This window comes from Passer domesticus, chromosome 3 (genome assembly GCF_036417665.1).
Source record: "Passer domesticus isolate bPasDom1 chromosome 3, bPasDom1.hap1, whole genome shotgun sequence".
NCBI lineage: Eukaryota > Metazoa > Chordata > Aves > Passeriformes > Passeridae > Passer > Passer domesticus.
In genome coordinates, this window is record NC_087476.1 from 106,559,890 (window position 1) to 106,577,023 (window position 17,134).

At 40.0% G+C, this 17,134-nt stretch overlaps 1 protein-coding gene and 2 long non-coding RNA genes across 4 annotated transcripts in view; 2 read left to right on the forward strand and 1 right to left on the reverse strand.

Annotated features, from left to right (window-relative positions):
- Nucleotides 1-318: 318 nt before the first annotated feature.
- LOC135297390 (uncharacterized) lies at nucleotides 319-2,654 on the reverse strand. The gene is made up of 3 exons (XR_010359400.1): nucleotides 2,630-2,654; nucleotides 720-770; nucleotides 319-530 (listed from the first exon to the last, which is right to left on the reverse strand). It is a non-coding gene; the product is annotated as an uncharacterized LOC135297390 (long non-coding RNA).
- Nucleotides 2,655-4,714: 2,060 nt separating this feature from the next.
- On the forward strand, nucleotides 4,715-12,230 carry SNRPB2 (small nuclear ribonucleoprotein polypeptide B2). The gene is made up of 7 exons (XM_064414889.1): nucleotides 4,715-4,776; nucleotides 5,035-5,122; nucleotides 6,795-6,967; nucleotides 8,405-8,545; nucleotides 9,681-9,731; nucleotides 11,270-11,358; nucleotides 11,857-12,230. Exons 2-7 carry the CDS (start codon nucleotides 5,059-5,061, stop codon nucleotides 12,014-12,016), a joined length of 678 nt encoding a protein of 225 aa, XP_064270959.1. The 5' UTR covers nucleotides 4,715-4,776; nucleotides 5,035-5,058; the 3' UTR covers nucleotides 12,017-12,230.
- Nucleotides 12,231-14,686: 2,456 nt separating this feature from the next.
- LOC135297393 (uncharacterized) overlaps nucleotides 14,687-17,134 on the forward strand; it is a 53,959-nt gene continuing 51,511 nt past the window's right edge. For both annotated transcript variants that reach the window (XR_010359401.1, XR_010359402.1), the window contains exon 1: nucleotides 14,687-14,762. This is a non-coding gene — a long non-coding RNA (uncharacterized LOC135297393). The remainder of the gene's footprint in view (nucleotides 14,763-17,134) is intronic.

Genomic DNA, 17,134 nt, shown 5'->3' on the forward strand with positions numbered 1-17,134 from the left:
ATCTCCAGGAAAGCTTGAAGAGACAAGCTCTAGAAAGATAAAGAATTCCTTCTGTCCCAGCCCATCCTCTCTGTCCAAGTTTCCAGTATTCCCCTCAATTCAGGACAAAAATGGCAGTAATATCTCTTATGAAAGGAAACAAAATGGGTTACAACCATCAGCCTACCCTGTAAAGTTCACAGAAAAGACAATTCCAGGCTGTGTCAACAACATTAGCCTTGGCTGCAGCAGCATAAACACTAAATTATAGCATTCTCAGTCACAGGATTCTCTTGCTTAAAATATAGAGTTGCTACTAAAACACAGAAAAAGAGTTAGTCATGAGTCCCTGACAAAAAGCCTTCCCATCTGCAATAGGAATACTGTTCCACTCCAGTTTTCCCATGGTACATTTTATATTGGCTGACTTGACTGAAAATGATGACAAAGATTGTCTCTTGGTACATGTTCCAGTTGAAAGAATGTGAATAAAATCTTTCCTGTTTACCATGTGAACGTCTGCTACAGCATTTCCCATAGCATCAGTATTCCTGGGGAGGGGAAATATCTGTGTCAGAAGTGTTTTTTTCAGATGGAGGTTAGATACCAAACAAAATGGAAGCTCAAGCAAATCCTGCAAACTCTGTTTTACTGTGACTGAAAGCTAGCAGCAAAAAGGAATAAGATACACAAAAGGCTTGTGTCAAGGTCTTGTAAATGAAAAATCATCTTGAACTCACCCTGTAGTCCTTTCTTGTCCCTTCCTAAACAGGTTCATAATACAGCTTCAGCTTCAAAAGAAAGCACCAGGATTCCCAAATACATTCATTTAATCTATGCCAGCATGAAGACACCACCTGAAGCATTTCAGAAAGCTCTTGGTAAGCATTACATGATGCTTCTGTGAGGCAGACAGTGATTCTGCATGAGGGCCTTCTGCAATTCACAGGAAAATTTACTGTGCAGGAAGACTGGGAATCTGAGATTTCAGATCAGCCTTCTTAGTTTAGGCTGACCAGTGGCTTCCCTATATTCATTTCCCATCAGCCCTCAATTTACTCTCATATAGCACAGCACTCACTTCATTCCAAGCCTTTCAGGTATGTAATACTGGATGCAACTTATTTGTCTAAGGGTAGGAAGAAATTAAGATCTCCTTTGCAAATTCCAGCCTATTAACTGAGTCTTCAGTAGACACTGTTCTCTGTACTTGACATAAACTTTGGAAACACAGCCCTGCAGAATAGCTTTACACTTTTAATTTCCAGTCACTGGGAATAAATTCAACTCAAAGAAACTGAGAGTGTAGAAGAGGCTGTAGAGATGGCAGTCTGTTCTACTCATGCAGTCCTCAAAGGGGAAAGAAAAAAATAAAGAAATTGCTCTACCATAAAATGCATAGCACAAAAAGAGCAGAAATTAAAAAGGAGAAAAATAGGAAGTTGTCTGATGACTGGAGCTGACTTAGATTGTTTAAAAGATCCAAAGAAATATTTTTACCAGCCCTGGAACAGGATCTGCAAAATGACTGCAGAACAGGAACTACATTGGTGTGATACCCAAACCAATTTGCCATTGATACTCAAATAAAAGTCAGTAAAAATTTAAACCAAAATTTGCTACAGTGTTTAGTTATAGGACTTTGAATTTTTTTAAGATTATATGTCACTGCAGCAGCTCAAACATTAAAAGTGCAACCATATATGCAAGCTTGAAAGCTTTCAGTGTTATTTCTTAATCTTCCCCTCACATCCAGAGAAAATGGAAAAGGAAGTACTCATCACAGCCCTGTGATATTTGTCCTCACCTGACAGGAAAGTAAATATCTTTCTCTACATATATTTTGAATTCTAAACTGCACGTAGCCAGAAGTATTTCCCAATATGCATAACACACAAAAAAGAAAGTGTTTAGAGGCTTAAATAAATAGGAAAAAAAACCCCAAACCACCCAGTGTCTGGCAACTTGCACAAGGCTATAATGGAAATCTGTCACAGAACAGTTTTGTTCCTTTAAGTCCATAAATAACATTGTAACAGATGTCCATGGTCTTTCCAAATGCACTGAAAATATTCTTCTCCTCCACCATGAGTACATTTTCATGTTCAGAAGAAAAGCACATTTGCTAGCCTTTTTCCCACAATACTCACATGAGAAACTAGATTTTTTTCATCAAGGTGGCTTTCTTTTTGTCTTAGGATGTCAAATACATTATTTTACATACTGAATGTTCACATGCTTTTCTTTCCACAAGACAGTGTCAGAAAACAACTTGGACTTCACTAGGTGGAAATTAACATTATCTATCATGCCACTTCTTTATGATGAACTTGTTCATCAAAACCATCAATATTTGTCACTGTACCACATTCACTACTCCTAATGCACTACTAGCACTACTGCAATGCACTACTACTGCATCAATGGTAAAATTTTGAGAGGGTTCTTACAGCTACTGACTCTCTTAGGTGCTTCCAAAATGTTTTTGGTCTTCTTTTCCTTTTTTTTTAAGGTTTTTTAATTTCTTTATTTTAAAAAACCTATTTTTTTAATTTCTAATGGCCTAATACAGTAGTGCGTATTAACAACTGATGTTGTTTCTAAAAGCAGCTGAAATACAGCTAAAGGAACACTACAAACATATTCTCACCTGTATTCACAGGGCTTGCAATGCTGTAAAAAGAAAAGCCATTAATGCCAGCTGCATGTTAACAGATGATATGGTGAGAATCATTTAGTCCTGTCAGCAATATTACAAAAAAAACCAAAACAAAACAAAAACAAAACAAAACAAAAAAAAACCATGCAAAACAAAAAGACAAACAAAAAAAAACCCACACCCCAAACTTTAACTGCTATATTTCATTCTTTTCATATTTCTTGAGTCTGAGATTTCTCCTTTCTTTTAGATTTTTAAACAACAGATATAATGCACACATGAGCTACCTTCTGATGCATTTCTCTTTAACTCATGCTTGACCCAGACACAAAGATCTTCATCTTTGTAAGCAGTTTCTGTGGCTCTTCCAGAGTGCTACTGAAACACACTGCAAAAAAAACTTCTCTCCCTAACCTCAGCATCCCCAGGCAATGCACTCAAAGGCTGCAACTGCTGAACAAAGTGAGCATGAGAACACCCTCTTTGTATAAGCAGATGTTCCCCAAAAATATAACCATTTTGTAGGTAGGACTTTACTGTAGCTTTGTCTTGCAATAAAAAAAAAAAAAAAAAAGGACAAAGAAAACCTTTTTAAAAAAAAATTCAATGGTAGAAAATACTCAAGTGTTTTAATGAAGAATAAAAAAATCTTTTATAGAAACTCAATATAATTCATGGAGTGACAGGACAATGGGGGATGGAATCAAACTGAAAGAGGACAGGTTGAGACCAGATATTGGGAATAAACACTTCACTGTGAGGGTGCTGAGGCTCTGGCACAGGCTGTCCAGAGAAGCTGTGGCATGGGTATTCATGGCTAGGTTGTGTTATAGATGGATAATGAGATGATTGGCTCTCGTAATTAAAAGGCAACTATTTTGTGAATACTTAGCAATGTTTAATTGATGTATAGTTATGTTGCTGTAGTTTAGATGTCCTCTGTTCTCCCCACGGTTCCCTTTTTCCCCCGTGTTGTGACCAGTGGGGATCAGACAGTGGGGTTCTCTAGGACAGGTAAAAAGGTGTGAACGTGTGTCCTTGCATGGGGCAGTGGGGAATGGGAAAGCTTGGTGCTTAGGGGATGAGGCACGGCAACACCAGATCTCCAGTAAAGCAGTCTGCACCGATAAATGGCAGAGAAGGGCTGGCTGACAGACTTTGGGGGGCCAGGGCTGGCTGGTGCAGCCCCAGGGGTATGAAGGACTGAGCATCCACCTTGAACACAAACTGGCCACGTGGCATCCATGAGGGGCAGTTCCCAGCGCTGCGGCTTTTCCCTTATGCAGTCCTTGGTTGTATTTATGCTAAGGGTTAATAAATCTTTATAAATTTTCTAAGTGAGCAGTCGTTTCTCACACAGGGTTTGGAGCAGCCCAGTCTAGTGGAAGGTGCCCACGACCACGACGGGGTGGTTTTACTAGATGACCTTTAAGGCCCTCCCAACCCAAACCATTAAACCATTCCGTGCTTTCCCAAGTTGCTGCTCTAGGTGCTGTGAGGAGACAAAAACAGAACAAAAAAAACCCAAAAACAACCCCAAAACCAAAAACCAACCAAAAAAAAAAAAATCCCCGCCAAAAAAAAATCCCCCAAAGCAAACAAAAAACAAACAAAAAATAAAAACCAAAAAAAAACCAAAAACCAAACTAAACCAAAAAACCCAGCAAAACCAAACCAAATAAAAAACCAACCAAACAAACAAAAACCCCAAAACCAAACCAAACAACAACCAAAAAAACCTAAAAAAACCAAAGAAAAACAAACAAACAAAAAAACCCCCAAAACAAACAAACAAACAAACAAAAAAAAAAACCAAAAAAAAAAAAAAAACAACCACCCCAAACCGCTTCTGGCTCTATTAGGACAGGATAAAGCCAAACCCTGGGGCAACAAATGCCTATTTCGGCCAACAACAAACTTCGATCCCTTTTTATGAACAAGCTTTGATAATTTTATCGATCCTTTTTATCCCAGTCTCGCTTTTATCCCGTTTTCTCCCTCTCGTGCCGGGGCTCCAGGGCCCCGCCGCTCCCATCGGCGCTATCGGCGCTCGGCGCATCGACTGCTCTGCGCGCGGCTTTGGCGCCTGCGCTGCGTGCGGGCCGCCATCGGCAGCGCGGGCCGGCGGGAGCGGCGAGGTGAGGGGCGCGGGAGCGGCTCCGGGACCTGGGAGCCGGGAGGGGCTGGCTCGGGGCTCCCTCTCTGGAGATCCTGCCGTCGCAGCCCTTCTCCGCCCGGAAAGGGTCGTGGCGGGGCGGGTGTGCGGCCTGCGGGCGGGCAGACGGACGGACAAGCCGCCCCCCACTCGCGGTGCCGCTGCCCGGGGCCGTGAGGGGTCGCCGGCGCTGGCGGCTGCCGCGGTTCGCTAAGGCCTCTGCTGTGTGCTCTGCCCGCAGGCAGGTTCGCAGGTGCCGCCGAGAATGGACATCAGGCCGAACCACACCATCTACATCAACAACATCAACGACAAGATCAAGAAGGAAGGTACGAGCGGCTGCCGGTCCCTTCTGGCTGCCTGGTCATTCACTTGCACAGGGCACTTGTCTTACAAAGGGGCTTTTGGGAGCTCCCGGAGGGCTCTGAAGTGCTGAGCAGGAATCATGAGCCAAGCTCTAGAAAGACGCTTTCCTGTAATGAATCTGTAGCTAAAGCAAACAAATGCTTTACCACGAGATCAAGGTTGCTGAGATCTCCCTACAGCCCAGTTTTGAACGCTTTTAGGCGTGGGGAATCTGCAGCCTCTCTGGGAAGCCTGTTCCAGGGCCTCAGCACCCTGACAGTGAAGGATATTCTCCCAGTATCACATCTAAGCCTCCTCTCCGTTTGAAGTTATTACCCCTTGTCCTGTCACACCCTTGTAAATAGTTTTTCTCCATCTTGTAGGCTCCCTTCAGGTCCTGGCAGGCCAAAGTTGCATCACTCCTGAGCATTCTCTTTTCCAGGCTGAACAGCCCCGAATCTCTCAGCCTTTCCTTGTAGGAGAGGTGCTCCATCCCTCTGATCCTGGCCTTGGCCCAGCAGCTGCCTGTCCTTCCAGCCCAGGTGTGGCTGCAGCCCTGCAGCCGGGGCTCACAGGGTGGTTTCTGGGCTGTGGGTGCACATGTCCTGCCCCTTCTCCCCCACGCCCCAAGTCTTTCTCAGTGCTTGTGTCCATCTGTCCATCCCCCAGCCTGGATTGATGCTGGGGGTTGCCCTGACCCAGGTTTAGCGCCTTGCACTTGGTCTTGTTAAATCTCGTGGGATTGCCATGGGTTAAATACAGGGTGTTAAATTAACTGCTAAGATTACAAATCACTTCCTATTTTAATACAGGTCTTAAAGTAATTTTTAGGGAAAGTGTTTTGATAGAAAGCATTTTTTAAATTAAAAAAAATTATAGTTAGTATAGTTAATCAGGAGCAAGTGGAGAAAGTGACAGTGGGCTGGCATTACCAAGTCTCAGCATCAGTAAAGAAGAGGCAGCATTCTTACATTGCTAAAATAGTTCAGTTGTAAGGGGTTTGTGTTAGAATGATTACACAGTACAGATTATTTATTTAGCTTGATTTGGGTAGTGCTGAGGTTTAATTTAGCATGTATTCAGGTTATTGTAGATAATTCAAGTAAATCCAATGCAGCCGGAAGCTGCTGTAGTCTCATACAAAAGTAATTTGGATCCAGAATACAAAAAAATATTTCCTGTGAGTGAGAAAATTGATTAAATAGTTACAACCAAAATTTCCAACTTCAGTTAGCCTTTAGGTAGTTACTATTTTGCTGCATTCTTGTTTTACATCATATCTCTTTACTGCTGCTTATTTCAGCTTTGATTTTCTGATCAGTTTGAGATGGCTGTCATGCATCATACTTGATTTTGTGAGGGACTGTATAAAAACATGTTTTTACATACCTTTATGTAATTGTTACTCCCTTGGAATGGTGGAATGGATAACGCTACAATTTCTTCACTACCTGAATCCTTGAGGTATGAAAATGAGTGTTGTACACCAGTTAACAAACCTGGACAAGTAAACCTGTAATGATGCAGCAGTTTTGACAAACTCATGTGCTCACTGCATGAGCTAAAGCTTATAAAAAACATCATTCCCAAAGGACAGCAGACTAGGTATAAGTGGAAATATGCATGTAACCTGTTATAATCTGTTTTGGTCCCCAGAGCTGAAGAGGTCCCTGTACGCCTTGTTCTCACAGTTTGGTCATGTGGTCGACATTGTGGCTTTAAAAACCATGAAGATGAGAGGACAGGCATTTGTTATTTTTAAAGAACTTGGATCATCTACCAATGCTTTGAGACAGCTACAAGGCTTTCCGTTTTATGGGAAACCAATGGTAAGTTATTTTGTTACCTTTGTAAAGAAGAAAAATACCCCGATGGTGTGATACATTGTTTTGGTACTTGAATGAACTCTCCTATGTAGTTGTTACATTACAAAGGATTACTCAGGTCGCATCCTGATGAGTATCTGCATTTGTGCAAGCTGGAGGGATGCTGAAGAGACTGCAGTTACAACACACACACTTTGAACTTAACATTTAGATTTTTTTAATGGGGGATTTTTTGTTTTTCTATGCTGGATTAAAGTTTTTAAGATCTTGAGTTTTAAGTTTTAAAACTTTCATTTTACTCATCATGTCTTCCATTGAACCAGTTAAATTTATTCCATGATATTATTGAAATTAGATTAGCTTTCAGGTACTCTATGTAGAGTAACATTAACTACTCTTAGATTGGTAATGAATAGCTGGAATGAGATGCTTCCTTTTTGAGGTAACAGTGAGAAGAGTGAAGATCTCCAGTTTGCCCACGACTTCAGCAGTGGATGGGTACAACTCTGCTCTCTTTCAGCTCATGGCTTTGAGCACTGAAGAGAGCAGTTGTGCTGCTGAGCCACAAGCTATTTGCCTTAACATCTTCAGATTCTCTAATTAAGTCCTTGACACAGAATTTTGCAAACTCAGCCTGCCATTTATCCTTAAGGAGTTTTGTGCTCAGTAGAACTCAATAAGAAATAAAAGGATTGAGGCTTCATAAGCTTTCACATGTACTTCCCTATGAACATTGCCTGCAGCCTGTAAACTCTAAGCACTAAACAAAAGCATTTAAAAAAATATTAAGCTGTTGTGTAGTTTTGTATTGAGGTAGTCTCTGATAGGAAAAAAATAGGATTTTGTGCATAAATAGTAATGTTGCACACCGGCATAGTTATACCTGCATCTGCATCAGCTGTGGGGGGCCTTTGTCAAAAGAACAGCAGCATTTATGCAGTCCTGTTGGGATTAAGGTGGATACTTGCCTTTTCTCTTCAAGAAGTTTGGGTTTTGCTAAAGTTACGTTTCTGCAGAGATCTGAGAAATCACCATAAAATTTTAACTCTCTTTAAAATGGGACTGAAAACTCACAGTTTTAATAGAAGCTACTGCCAATTTTCTCAGATATCCTTTGTGTAGCTCAAGTGTATCTCTCTGTAGGTGCTACTTTGACAGATGTTAAAAAGATGTTGTTAAATAAATGGAGTTCTGATTTCAATGAGCTAAAGTTAGTAATTTCCATATTAGGGGGTTGTTTTCGACTTCTGTAATTGTGTTCAGAAAAAATTATGAGAATTGGTTACTCTGTAAGTGTACCTACACTTTATAAAAATGTTTTTAATATAAAAGGTTTCTGCAAAAAAAAAAGTGTAAATAAACAGGTAATGTAAGTAGTGCAAAATGTTCAGTATTGTTAGCTGCAGAATGTACTCTGTTTTTCTTTTTTCTTTTGAAAAGCGTATTCAGTATGCAAAAACAGACTCTGATATCATCTCTAAAATGCGTGGGACTTTTGCTGATAAGGAAAAAAGAAAGGAAAAGAAGAAAGCCAAAACTCTGGAACAGTCAGCAAATGCACCAAATAAAAAGGTTATCCAGGTAAGCTGCTTCTCTGTTCAATTAAAAAAAAAAAAAAAAAAGCTGTTCTAAATAATTTTTTTAGGACTTGATGGTTTTTTTTTGTTACATTTCTATTCCCTAAATTGGTGTCTGTTGATTATCTAGAGCTCTTGAGCATTTACTAGAAGTTGAAGGGGAGAGGGCTGGTTATGTAGTCTTTGCTGTTCCTATTTTCCCTTCCTTTGCTATTTTAGATTAAACTAAAGATGTAGGGCAAAGGTACAACAAACCAGAGTTTTTTCCTCTTAAGAAAAGGAAAAAAAAAGGAGAATGTGCTTATCTTTGGTACTGGCTTCAAGTACTCAACCAGCTTTTCTCTTCAGTGTTTTAATTCCATGTTGCCTAAATGGCAAAAGAGAAAAAGACAATTCATTTACGTTAGATGTTAGATGTTCCATGTTAAATTAATAAGAGTTAGGTTGGAATTTATCTCCACTAAGGGTTAGCTTGCCTAAAGTAAGAACATTTAGTAGCTTTTGTGCTGGGGTATAGCAGAAAACATCAAGGCATCTGTCCAGATCCCCCCAGTTTATATATTGGACAATTTATATTCTGTACTAGGGAATGTCCCTTTGGCCAGTTCTGGTCAGCTGTCCTGGCCCCCTCCTGACTTCTTGTGCCCCTACTCACTAGCAGAGCATGGGAAACTGGAAAGTCCTTGATACAAACAAGCACTACTTATCAACAACCAAAGCATCAGTTTGCTATCAGTGTTACTCTCATATTAAATTCAGAACACACTGGACTAAGAAGAAAATTATATCCCAGATGAAACCCAGATTCTTGTCTAGGCCTTCATTTTCAAAACTACTTCCTCTCTGTCTTATTAAATGAAATTCTGTAATGTGGAGAAATGCTTGACTCAGCCATTAGATTGATCAGGTAGTACTGATGTTATTTCTTTTGATTGCCTTTGATTCAAGGGTTTTGAAGTTAAGCAAAATTCACACAATTTGTTCCCTTTGGGAAGTAGCTCATAGGCACCATATGTTCTTGGATTGCAGCTCAAAAAACCCTTTAACATATGTCTTGAATTGTAGAGAAACATGGTGATAAATGCTTGTTTATTTGTAATGGAGCACCTTTGTAAAACTATTTTGTACTTATTTGCTAGGGAGCAACACAGAATTCAGCCAGTGCCCCAGGGACTACACCACAGAATCAGGTAATGTTTTTTATTTTTATCACTATGCACTAATGTTTTTTAGCACTAATGTCTATAATTATTCTCTATGAATAATAGCTTGTTACACATGGAAGCTTGAGGATATATTTTACAGCTTTGTTTTTGTCCTGTGAGACATTTGTCTAACAGCTACATGACAGTAAACAAACAAAACAAATCCCTTTTTTACTGCATCTGGTTGACAGGAAATGAGAATCTGCTGTTTGTCATTATTATACAGAAAACAGTACTATTACCAAATCATACTAGGTTCTTAAATTTGGACTATGCTTAGTATCAGTTGAAGGATTCTTAATTCTTTTTTTCATTGCTAATAAATTCCCTTTAACTTACTTTGTTCTGGCAGCAGATAAATGAAGACAACACAGGATGCCAAATCTGCCTAAGTGCTTTATTTCAGGAGTTTGGGGGTTCTCTGCTCACTTTTTCTTTTTTCTCATAAGTGTCTTATCTTCCAAAGGATTGTGTGGAGATGTAGGAACAACTGCCTACACTTCATTCAACTTGTCTGCTCAGTGACCTTCTAAATGATTCATGTTAGAAGTGAAAGCAGTAAAGAGCCAGGATTTACAGGAGAGCAAGTACCATAGAAGAATATATTTGCCTGCCCCGCCTTGCATCTTTCTTGAGTACTGCCATTGCATGCATAATCAACAGGGGAAAAGGTCTTGCTCCCTGGATTTTCAGGCACAATATGTGTATGTCAGTTTGCATCAAAGCACAACATTGAGTGTTTGGCTATTTCTTTGAACTTCAGAAGTTTATTTTCTAATGGCACTACCTGAAATATTTCATCAGTAGAAGGAGATTGTTCTGCTGAGGCTTTTTATTTGCTACTGCTTTGAGGATGTTTGAAGTTGAGATGTCCAGTTTATTTTTATGTTTATAATTTACTTGATGACTTGAAGATTCCAGTGTCAGCAAATAACTAATCAGCCTTGTTTGTGGTGGGTGGCTACAAATTCATATTAGCAGGCAAATCTGTTACAAGACTAAAGGTCTGAATCTAAAGGGGTTTCTAATTAAGATATTTTAATTGAGTTCTGTAATAAAACCATGTGGATTTTTTGAGTTTTGATTGCCCAGAGATACTCAGTATTTTGGTTGTACTGTGGGTAAACAGGTCTTGGCTTCCCACTGGTTTCTGGAAGGATGCGAGTCCTTCATACATTCTGCCACTGCCCTGCAGGTGTCTTGAATAGCTCTGCAGCCACTGCTGTGGCACCTGGGTGCAGAGAGTACTGCAGTGTCAGCTCTTGAGTTTAAATGTGACCTCTAAGGCAGTATGGTATTGTGATTTTTGTGGTAGTAAGAACCTCTCCAAATTCATATATCCGTGTAAAAAAACGAAGGGGCTCTGTCTGCATATTGATAAAGGTGTGGTGAAGCCCAGATAGAACGTTACGTGCAAAACTAAAGAAATGTGAGTCTTGGTTCAAATAATCATGCAGAAAGATGCAAAGGAACTGTGTGCAACTATGTATAGTCTTCTAAGCTTTGATCTTCTGTTGTTGCAGGTGCCTGATAACCCACCAAACTATATCCTTTTCCTTAATAATTTGCCCGAAGAAACAAATGAGATGATGCTGTCCATGTTATTTAATCAGTAAGTTTTGAATAGAAATGACTTCTCCTTTGAATTCTTCTGTAACCTGTGTGTGTGTTCTCAGTTGACAACAAATACCTTCGGAAGGTATTTCAGTTGTTTGTCTTACTGCCAAGGTTTCAGAAGTCAGTTCTGATGACTTGGTTCAGAAAGCAAGTCAGATCTTTTTCGTAGCTGGTTTTGATTGTGTGATTTATCTGCTATCAATTTGCACTGGATTTGAGCTGGTGATTGTAATACTGAAGTCCGTAGGACAGCAGGAGCAGTTTTAAAACTAGTCAGATTGCTTCTGTATGTGTACAGCTCTGATTAAACTGCTTCCACATAATATTCCTGCATTGAGGCATAGTTCTAAGGATAGAACATGTAAAACCCTTCAATTCCAATCTTTCATTAGCAATAACTATCGCACTAGTAGATGCTTCTGATCAGAAGCTACTGAAAAGAGATGTATTATTGAGCTAAGAAGTATATTTTGACTCTCCCTTTATTTTAAAGGTTTCCTGGATTCAAAGAAGTGCGCTTAGTGCCAGGGCGCCATGACATCGCCTTCGTGGAGTTTGAAAACGAGAACCAAGCAGGGGCTGCTCGAGACGCTCTCCAGGGATTCAAGATCACTCCATCTCATGCCATGAAAATCACTTACGCGAAGAAATAACTATATACTCCTGTAAAGGAGTTCTGTGGATAGATGTTTTTTTAAAAACACTGATACTCTGCTCAGCTATCATGTCTGCAGGAAACATCACACTCAAATAGAACTGCCACAATGACAAGGGCACATGTAAAATTTCCACAGATCAACCGGATAGTAACTTTTTCTGTTGAAATACTAATTTTTATAAAATAAAATATAAATGTGCTGTTTTCGAGCCATGTTTTTACCTCAAGTCTGTGCCATTATTGATTAGACTTACAGGGCTTTATTCAATTTAAGAGCTTTTAAGGTGGCCCTTATTTCTCAGAAGTGAGTGCTAAAAATAGCTTTCTTTCCAGAGCAAAAGTATCATCAGGGTTGCTGAATGCCAGCATATTCAGAATAAATACAGCATTCAACCTCATTATCAAGGGGACAGCTGTTTTTCACTTAGGAAATACATCTTACCATTAATGGTTTTTCTCCCCAGGTATAGTTAGAAATTGATTACAGTTTGGCAGTAATGTGATCCCACTTGGTTTTCTCTTGGTGGCTGGCAGTAGAAGCAAGTCCTGAGAAGAAACAAAAGTTTCAGATTTTTAGCCAGGCTTTTCCAAAATACATGTCCTAATGCTTCTGGGTTTCTCAGGTTTGATTACTTTATTTTTTCTCATTTGTTAAAAACTTCATAGGTTTTGTGTGACATGAAATACATTGGATGCAGTGAAGTAGTCAGATATAGTATTGTGAGTTGTAACTGTTCTAAATATTTCAGAAAAAGCATCACTTTAAAAAATTGTAATGTTTTGTATCTGCAACATAAACCACCTTTATTTGCACAAGACTTAGAAAATTGAAGTTTCACCTGCTCCCAGAGTACAGTGCAAAATTACATCTCTTTCACAGTCATTTCAACTATTGTCCTATCTCCATTTATGTACTTTTTCATTATTTTTGGCGATTTTGTGTATGTGTGATATCACAAGTATTCTAATACTTGCAAGTGAAAATCATTCCAATGTGCCTGTAAGAGCAAAAATTACAATTATTCCATCATAACCTTGGATTTTTCCTCCTGCAGTCAAATAGGAAAGGCAAGGGAAGGGACGAGAAAAGCAAAGCAAGGCTAGAGAAGAAAGTAGGCAGGTCAAGGTGGGGCATGCGAGGTAACATGAGATGGGTAGCAGGGAAGGCAAGGAAAGGGCTGGCTTTGCGTGGCAGAGCAAGTTAGAGGCAGGCAAGACAAGGAGAGTCCTAGGAGGAGCAGGCAAGGCAAGGCTCCTAAGACCCCTGCTCAAAAATCCAGCCCTCCCTGGGACACTCAGTGCAGCAGACTTTGAAAAAGGAGGGGAAAAAGGCAAGCTTGGAGTGGAAAAAGAACATAAATACACCAGCCTTTAAAAAACCTTCACATTGTAATAGTGGAAACCAGTCACATTTTCCTTGCTTTTTGTGATGACGTAAATATGAAGTAAAAACACATTAAACACAACACAGAGCTAGGATTTTACAGGTCTTCATTTTGACAGTCTGGATGACAAGTGTCTCTTCCCACACTAACACCCAGCCCAGTTTAAATCCATCCTTAGCCCAACCCTTCCTCACCTCCCATTTCCCACCACTCTTGTCAAGGCTTTGCACCTCACGCTCTTTCTTCCTGCAGCAGCATCGCACCAGAACACAGCAAAGTTTTGGCTGGCAGTCACCCTCTCCAAGCTGATCTTACCAGGAACTCTTCTGCTTTTCACTGCACTACCCACAACATTTGCTCACTACAATAAATCTTTCCCACAGTGAACTGCAGGTGCAAGGGAAAAAGTGCTGCACAGCAATATTTTTCAGCCTAAGGACAAATAGATGCTTTATACCATTTGGATCCTGTTCCAGTGCTCCAGAACCAAATAAAATCTGCTTTGGCTCTGAGAACATCAGCACCACCAAACTCAGCTGCCAGCATGAAATACCTCACTGTTCCTGTCCCCCTGTCCCTCACACTCTGCTCTGTCATGTCCTCTGCTACCACGCTGCAGACTGCTGGGAGCAAGATTCATCCCTGAGAACAGTCACACCCATATCATTGGACATTCCAACTTCAATGTCAATATTGCAGGAACCTCCTTAGTACAAAAACCAGACAAAGCCCTCACCCACCCCGTGTCTTCATAAAATCATGTACAAGTTTTAAAAAAGCCTCCTGGTTCGAGGGGCACAGTTTGCTCAAAAAGTCCAACTCTGCATCCAGAGGAAATTAACATCACAAACAGACCATTGAACACCAGATGCAAGGGACACTGTCAGCTTGGACCTGCATTTAACACAGAAATGGTGAAATGTGAACCTGAAGGTGTCATGAGAGAGTGTAAAATATATTGAACACTGTTTCTCGAAGGTGCCCATGTCTTTACTTAAAGGTGTAATACCAGTGAGCAATACCAACAAAGGCCACAGATGAAAAGCCTGTGGTTTTTTTTTTTTTCTTTAAAAAAACCTCAACTACCTCTGCTGTCCAGATGTGGATGGATGGAATGTAGGAGAATAGAGATGGTGATGAAGGTAATTTACCCCTAAGGAGTTACAGCTGTGCTAATTATCAAGAATTAAGAACAGGCCTGCCCTTAATAGGCCACAGCTAGATCCAACTAGGATGGGTATTGTAAAAGAGTAGGTTGGCTGGCTGGCTGAGGAGTTAGATGGAGTTTGTTGGTTGTGCTGTAAGGAAGAAGGAGTCAGTACTGTGAGGAGCTGCCCACGAGAAACCATCGAGAAGGTATGGAGCTTTTGCAATAAGATGGCACTATATCTGTATTTATCCTGAAGAGAAAGTAGAGGTAATAGTATGTGAGGTAAGGTATGTGTTGATCTTTCTGAGTCAAAGGCTGTGAAGGCAAAAAAGGCTGAAAAAAAGAGATGGTCCCATCAGGGTGAAAGTGGAGGAAACTTTTAACTAAACTATTTTTATAGAATTTAACCAATGTGACCAATGTGGTCTCTATAGAAACTACTTTTAACTTGTTACAGAGAAGAAATGAATTTTTCTATGTGGTCTAAATGAGTGGATTTGATTTCTGGTTTTGCTACTGTGGCCAGTAGGGGGAACACATAAACCCCTCTTAGAATTTGAAAAGGAAGATATCTGAGGGAATTGTCCTTGCCAACCTGCAAAAAATCCTCACCATGTGTCCCTGTGCCATGACCTGGAGAAGGGAGGGGGATAACTATGGAGCACTGGCACAACTCAGGAAGTGGGCAGGTTGCTGAGGATGTTAGTGGTGTCAGGAACAGATCTCTGTTTGCTGTCACTGGGAAAGGGAATGAAAATCAAAGGTGATATAAAGCTGTATTTGCTCACTGTGACAAAGTGACCTCATCAATGAAAGGGGGCCTATTGCAAAAATGCTTCTGTTACCCAGTAGTCTGGTTGTAGAGTGGCCAGGAAATCTTCACAGAAACAAAGCTGTATTCACTGTAAGAGAAATTAAAAGCTGTTTGTTTTCATTTAGACTTTGAATAAATAGCTTGGGTCTAATGTGTTCATCTTAGTATAGAGAAAGTTTTAATACTGGCCCAATGACAGCTGCAATTAAGCTGGCTTTATCTCACAGTATTAAACTTACTTTGCTAAAGAAACTGAGGCCTTCTGAAACACAGAACAGCTATGGTCACTGTCCTGAAATGCACTGTCTTATAGCTCCTAATACACCAGTTACACATAAGAGATTTTTTGGTGCTTGGATATGTCCAACATAATAATTTTCTTAAAACAGCACTGCCCTAAACAGTGTGTGTCATCAGCACAAGGGGGGCCATCTTCTTGGCCTTTAGTATTCTTGCTCCTGGAGCCCATAGCTTTTACCTTCTGAAAGTAGTTAAAATTAGAAATGGGTGATGCATGGAAAAGAGGAAAAAGAAATTAAGTCCTCTTGCACTTTATTTGCATCCACAGATATGGGAACATCGTTACAGTGTCATGTGTGCATAAAGTTGAGCAATTGACCACACACTGAATTTAAACTATTTTTGAATAACCGTATGCTTGCCTGCTAAACATGGCTATAGAGATTACACACCTGGAAAGCATGAGGTTATATGTGTATTATGGCTACTTAGTGCCACCTAAGTTTCTTCTGTTGGAACTTGATTTGTTTGCAAATGCAACTGATAGGTGTGCATAACTGGAATGTAGACCTGCCTTGAAAATACAGTATTTACAAGGCACCAAAAAATTGTATAACACCTGACAGGGCTTGATTGTTTTCCTTAAGTCCCTTAAAAAGAGTTAGTTTGCAGTAGAAAAGTAGCTGTTTTATATAGTTACAAAATTCAGCAATATCTAGTGAAATTTCTTTCTGACTTGGAATACGTATATGGATTAGATTGTGGCAGACAACTTTATGTGCTAGCTCTGCCTCATTCTTTGTGAATTGTAGCAGTTCATTACTTGCAGATTTAAGAGCCAGCATAGATTGTGCTCAACAAAATTGCCGGGCCTTTGTTTCTCCCATCTCTTTGCTACTCCTTAGGGTTTAGGTAGATTGACTCTTCATTCATGAAGCAGTAAGGCAATTTTCAGCATTACACATGCATTTTAATCTTATAATTTGCAACATGCTAATTTAGAGTGGAGCCTTTTTCCCCACTTCCATTTGCAAGGGCCCTCTAGGTCTATTAAACTGTGTTTATATCTGTATCAGTGCAGATACTTCATTAGCATAAAACATTCAGAATTACAATGTGGAAGGTCAAGAATACAAGGCTTTATTGACAGCATTTTAGGAATGATGGGTTTTATTTGGAGGGGGGGATAGGAGGGATGGAACTTAAAAAAGAGCGTTTAAATTGTGAGTTTAAAGCTCCTGGAATATATGCTTTAAATGTACAGACCAGATTACTGTTTTCTGCCACAAGGAATGTTTCTCAAACAAACTACATAAATCAGGGTCATTGGTACTACATAAATCAGGGTCATTGGTACTGGTGGTGCTAACAATTGGTTATTTATAGCTGGAGTTTTTCTACTTGCAAAAGCACTTTCCTGACATTAGAGGATCATCTGTTGTGATCTGAGAGCTATCCAAAAGAATAAAACACAATCAAAAAACCCCAAAACTGATAGGGCATATGTCTGTAGAGCCTTACTTC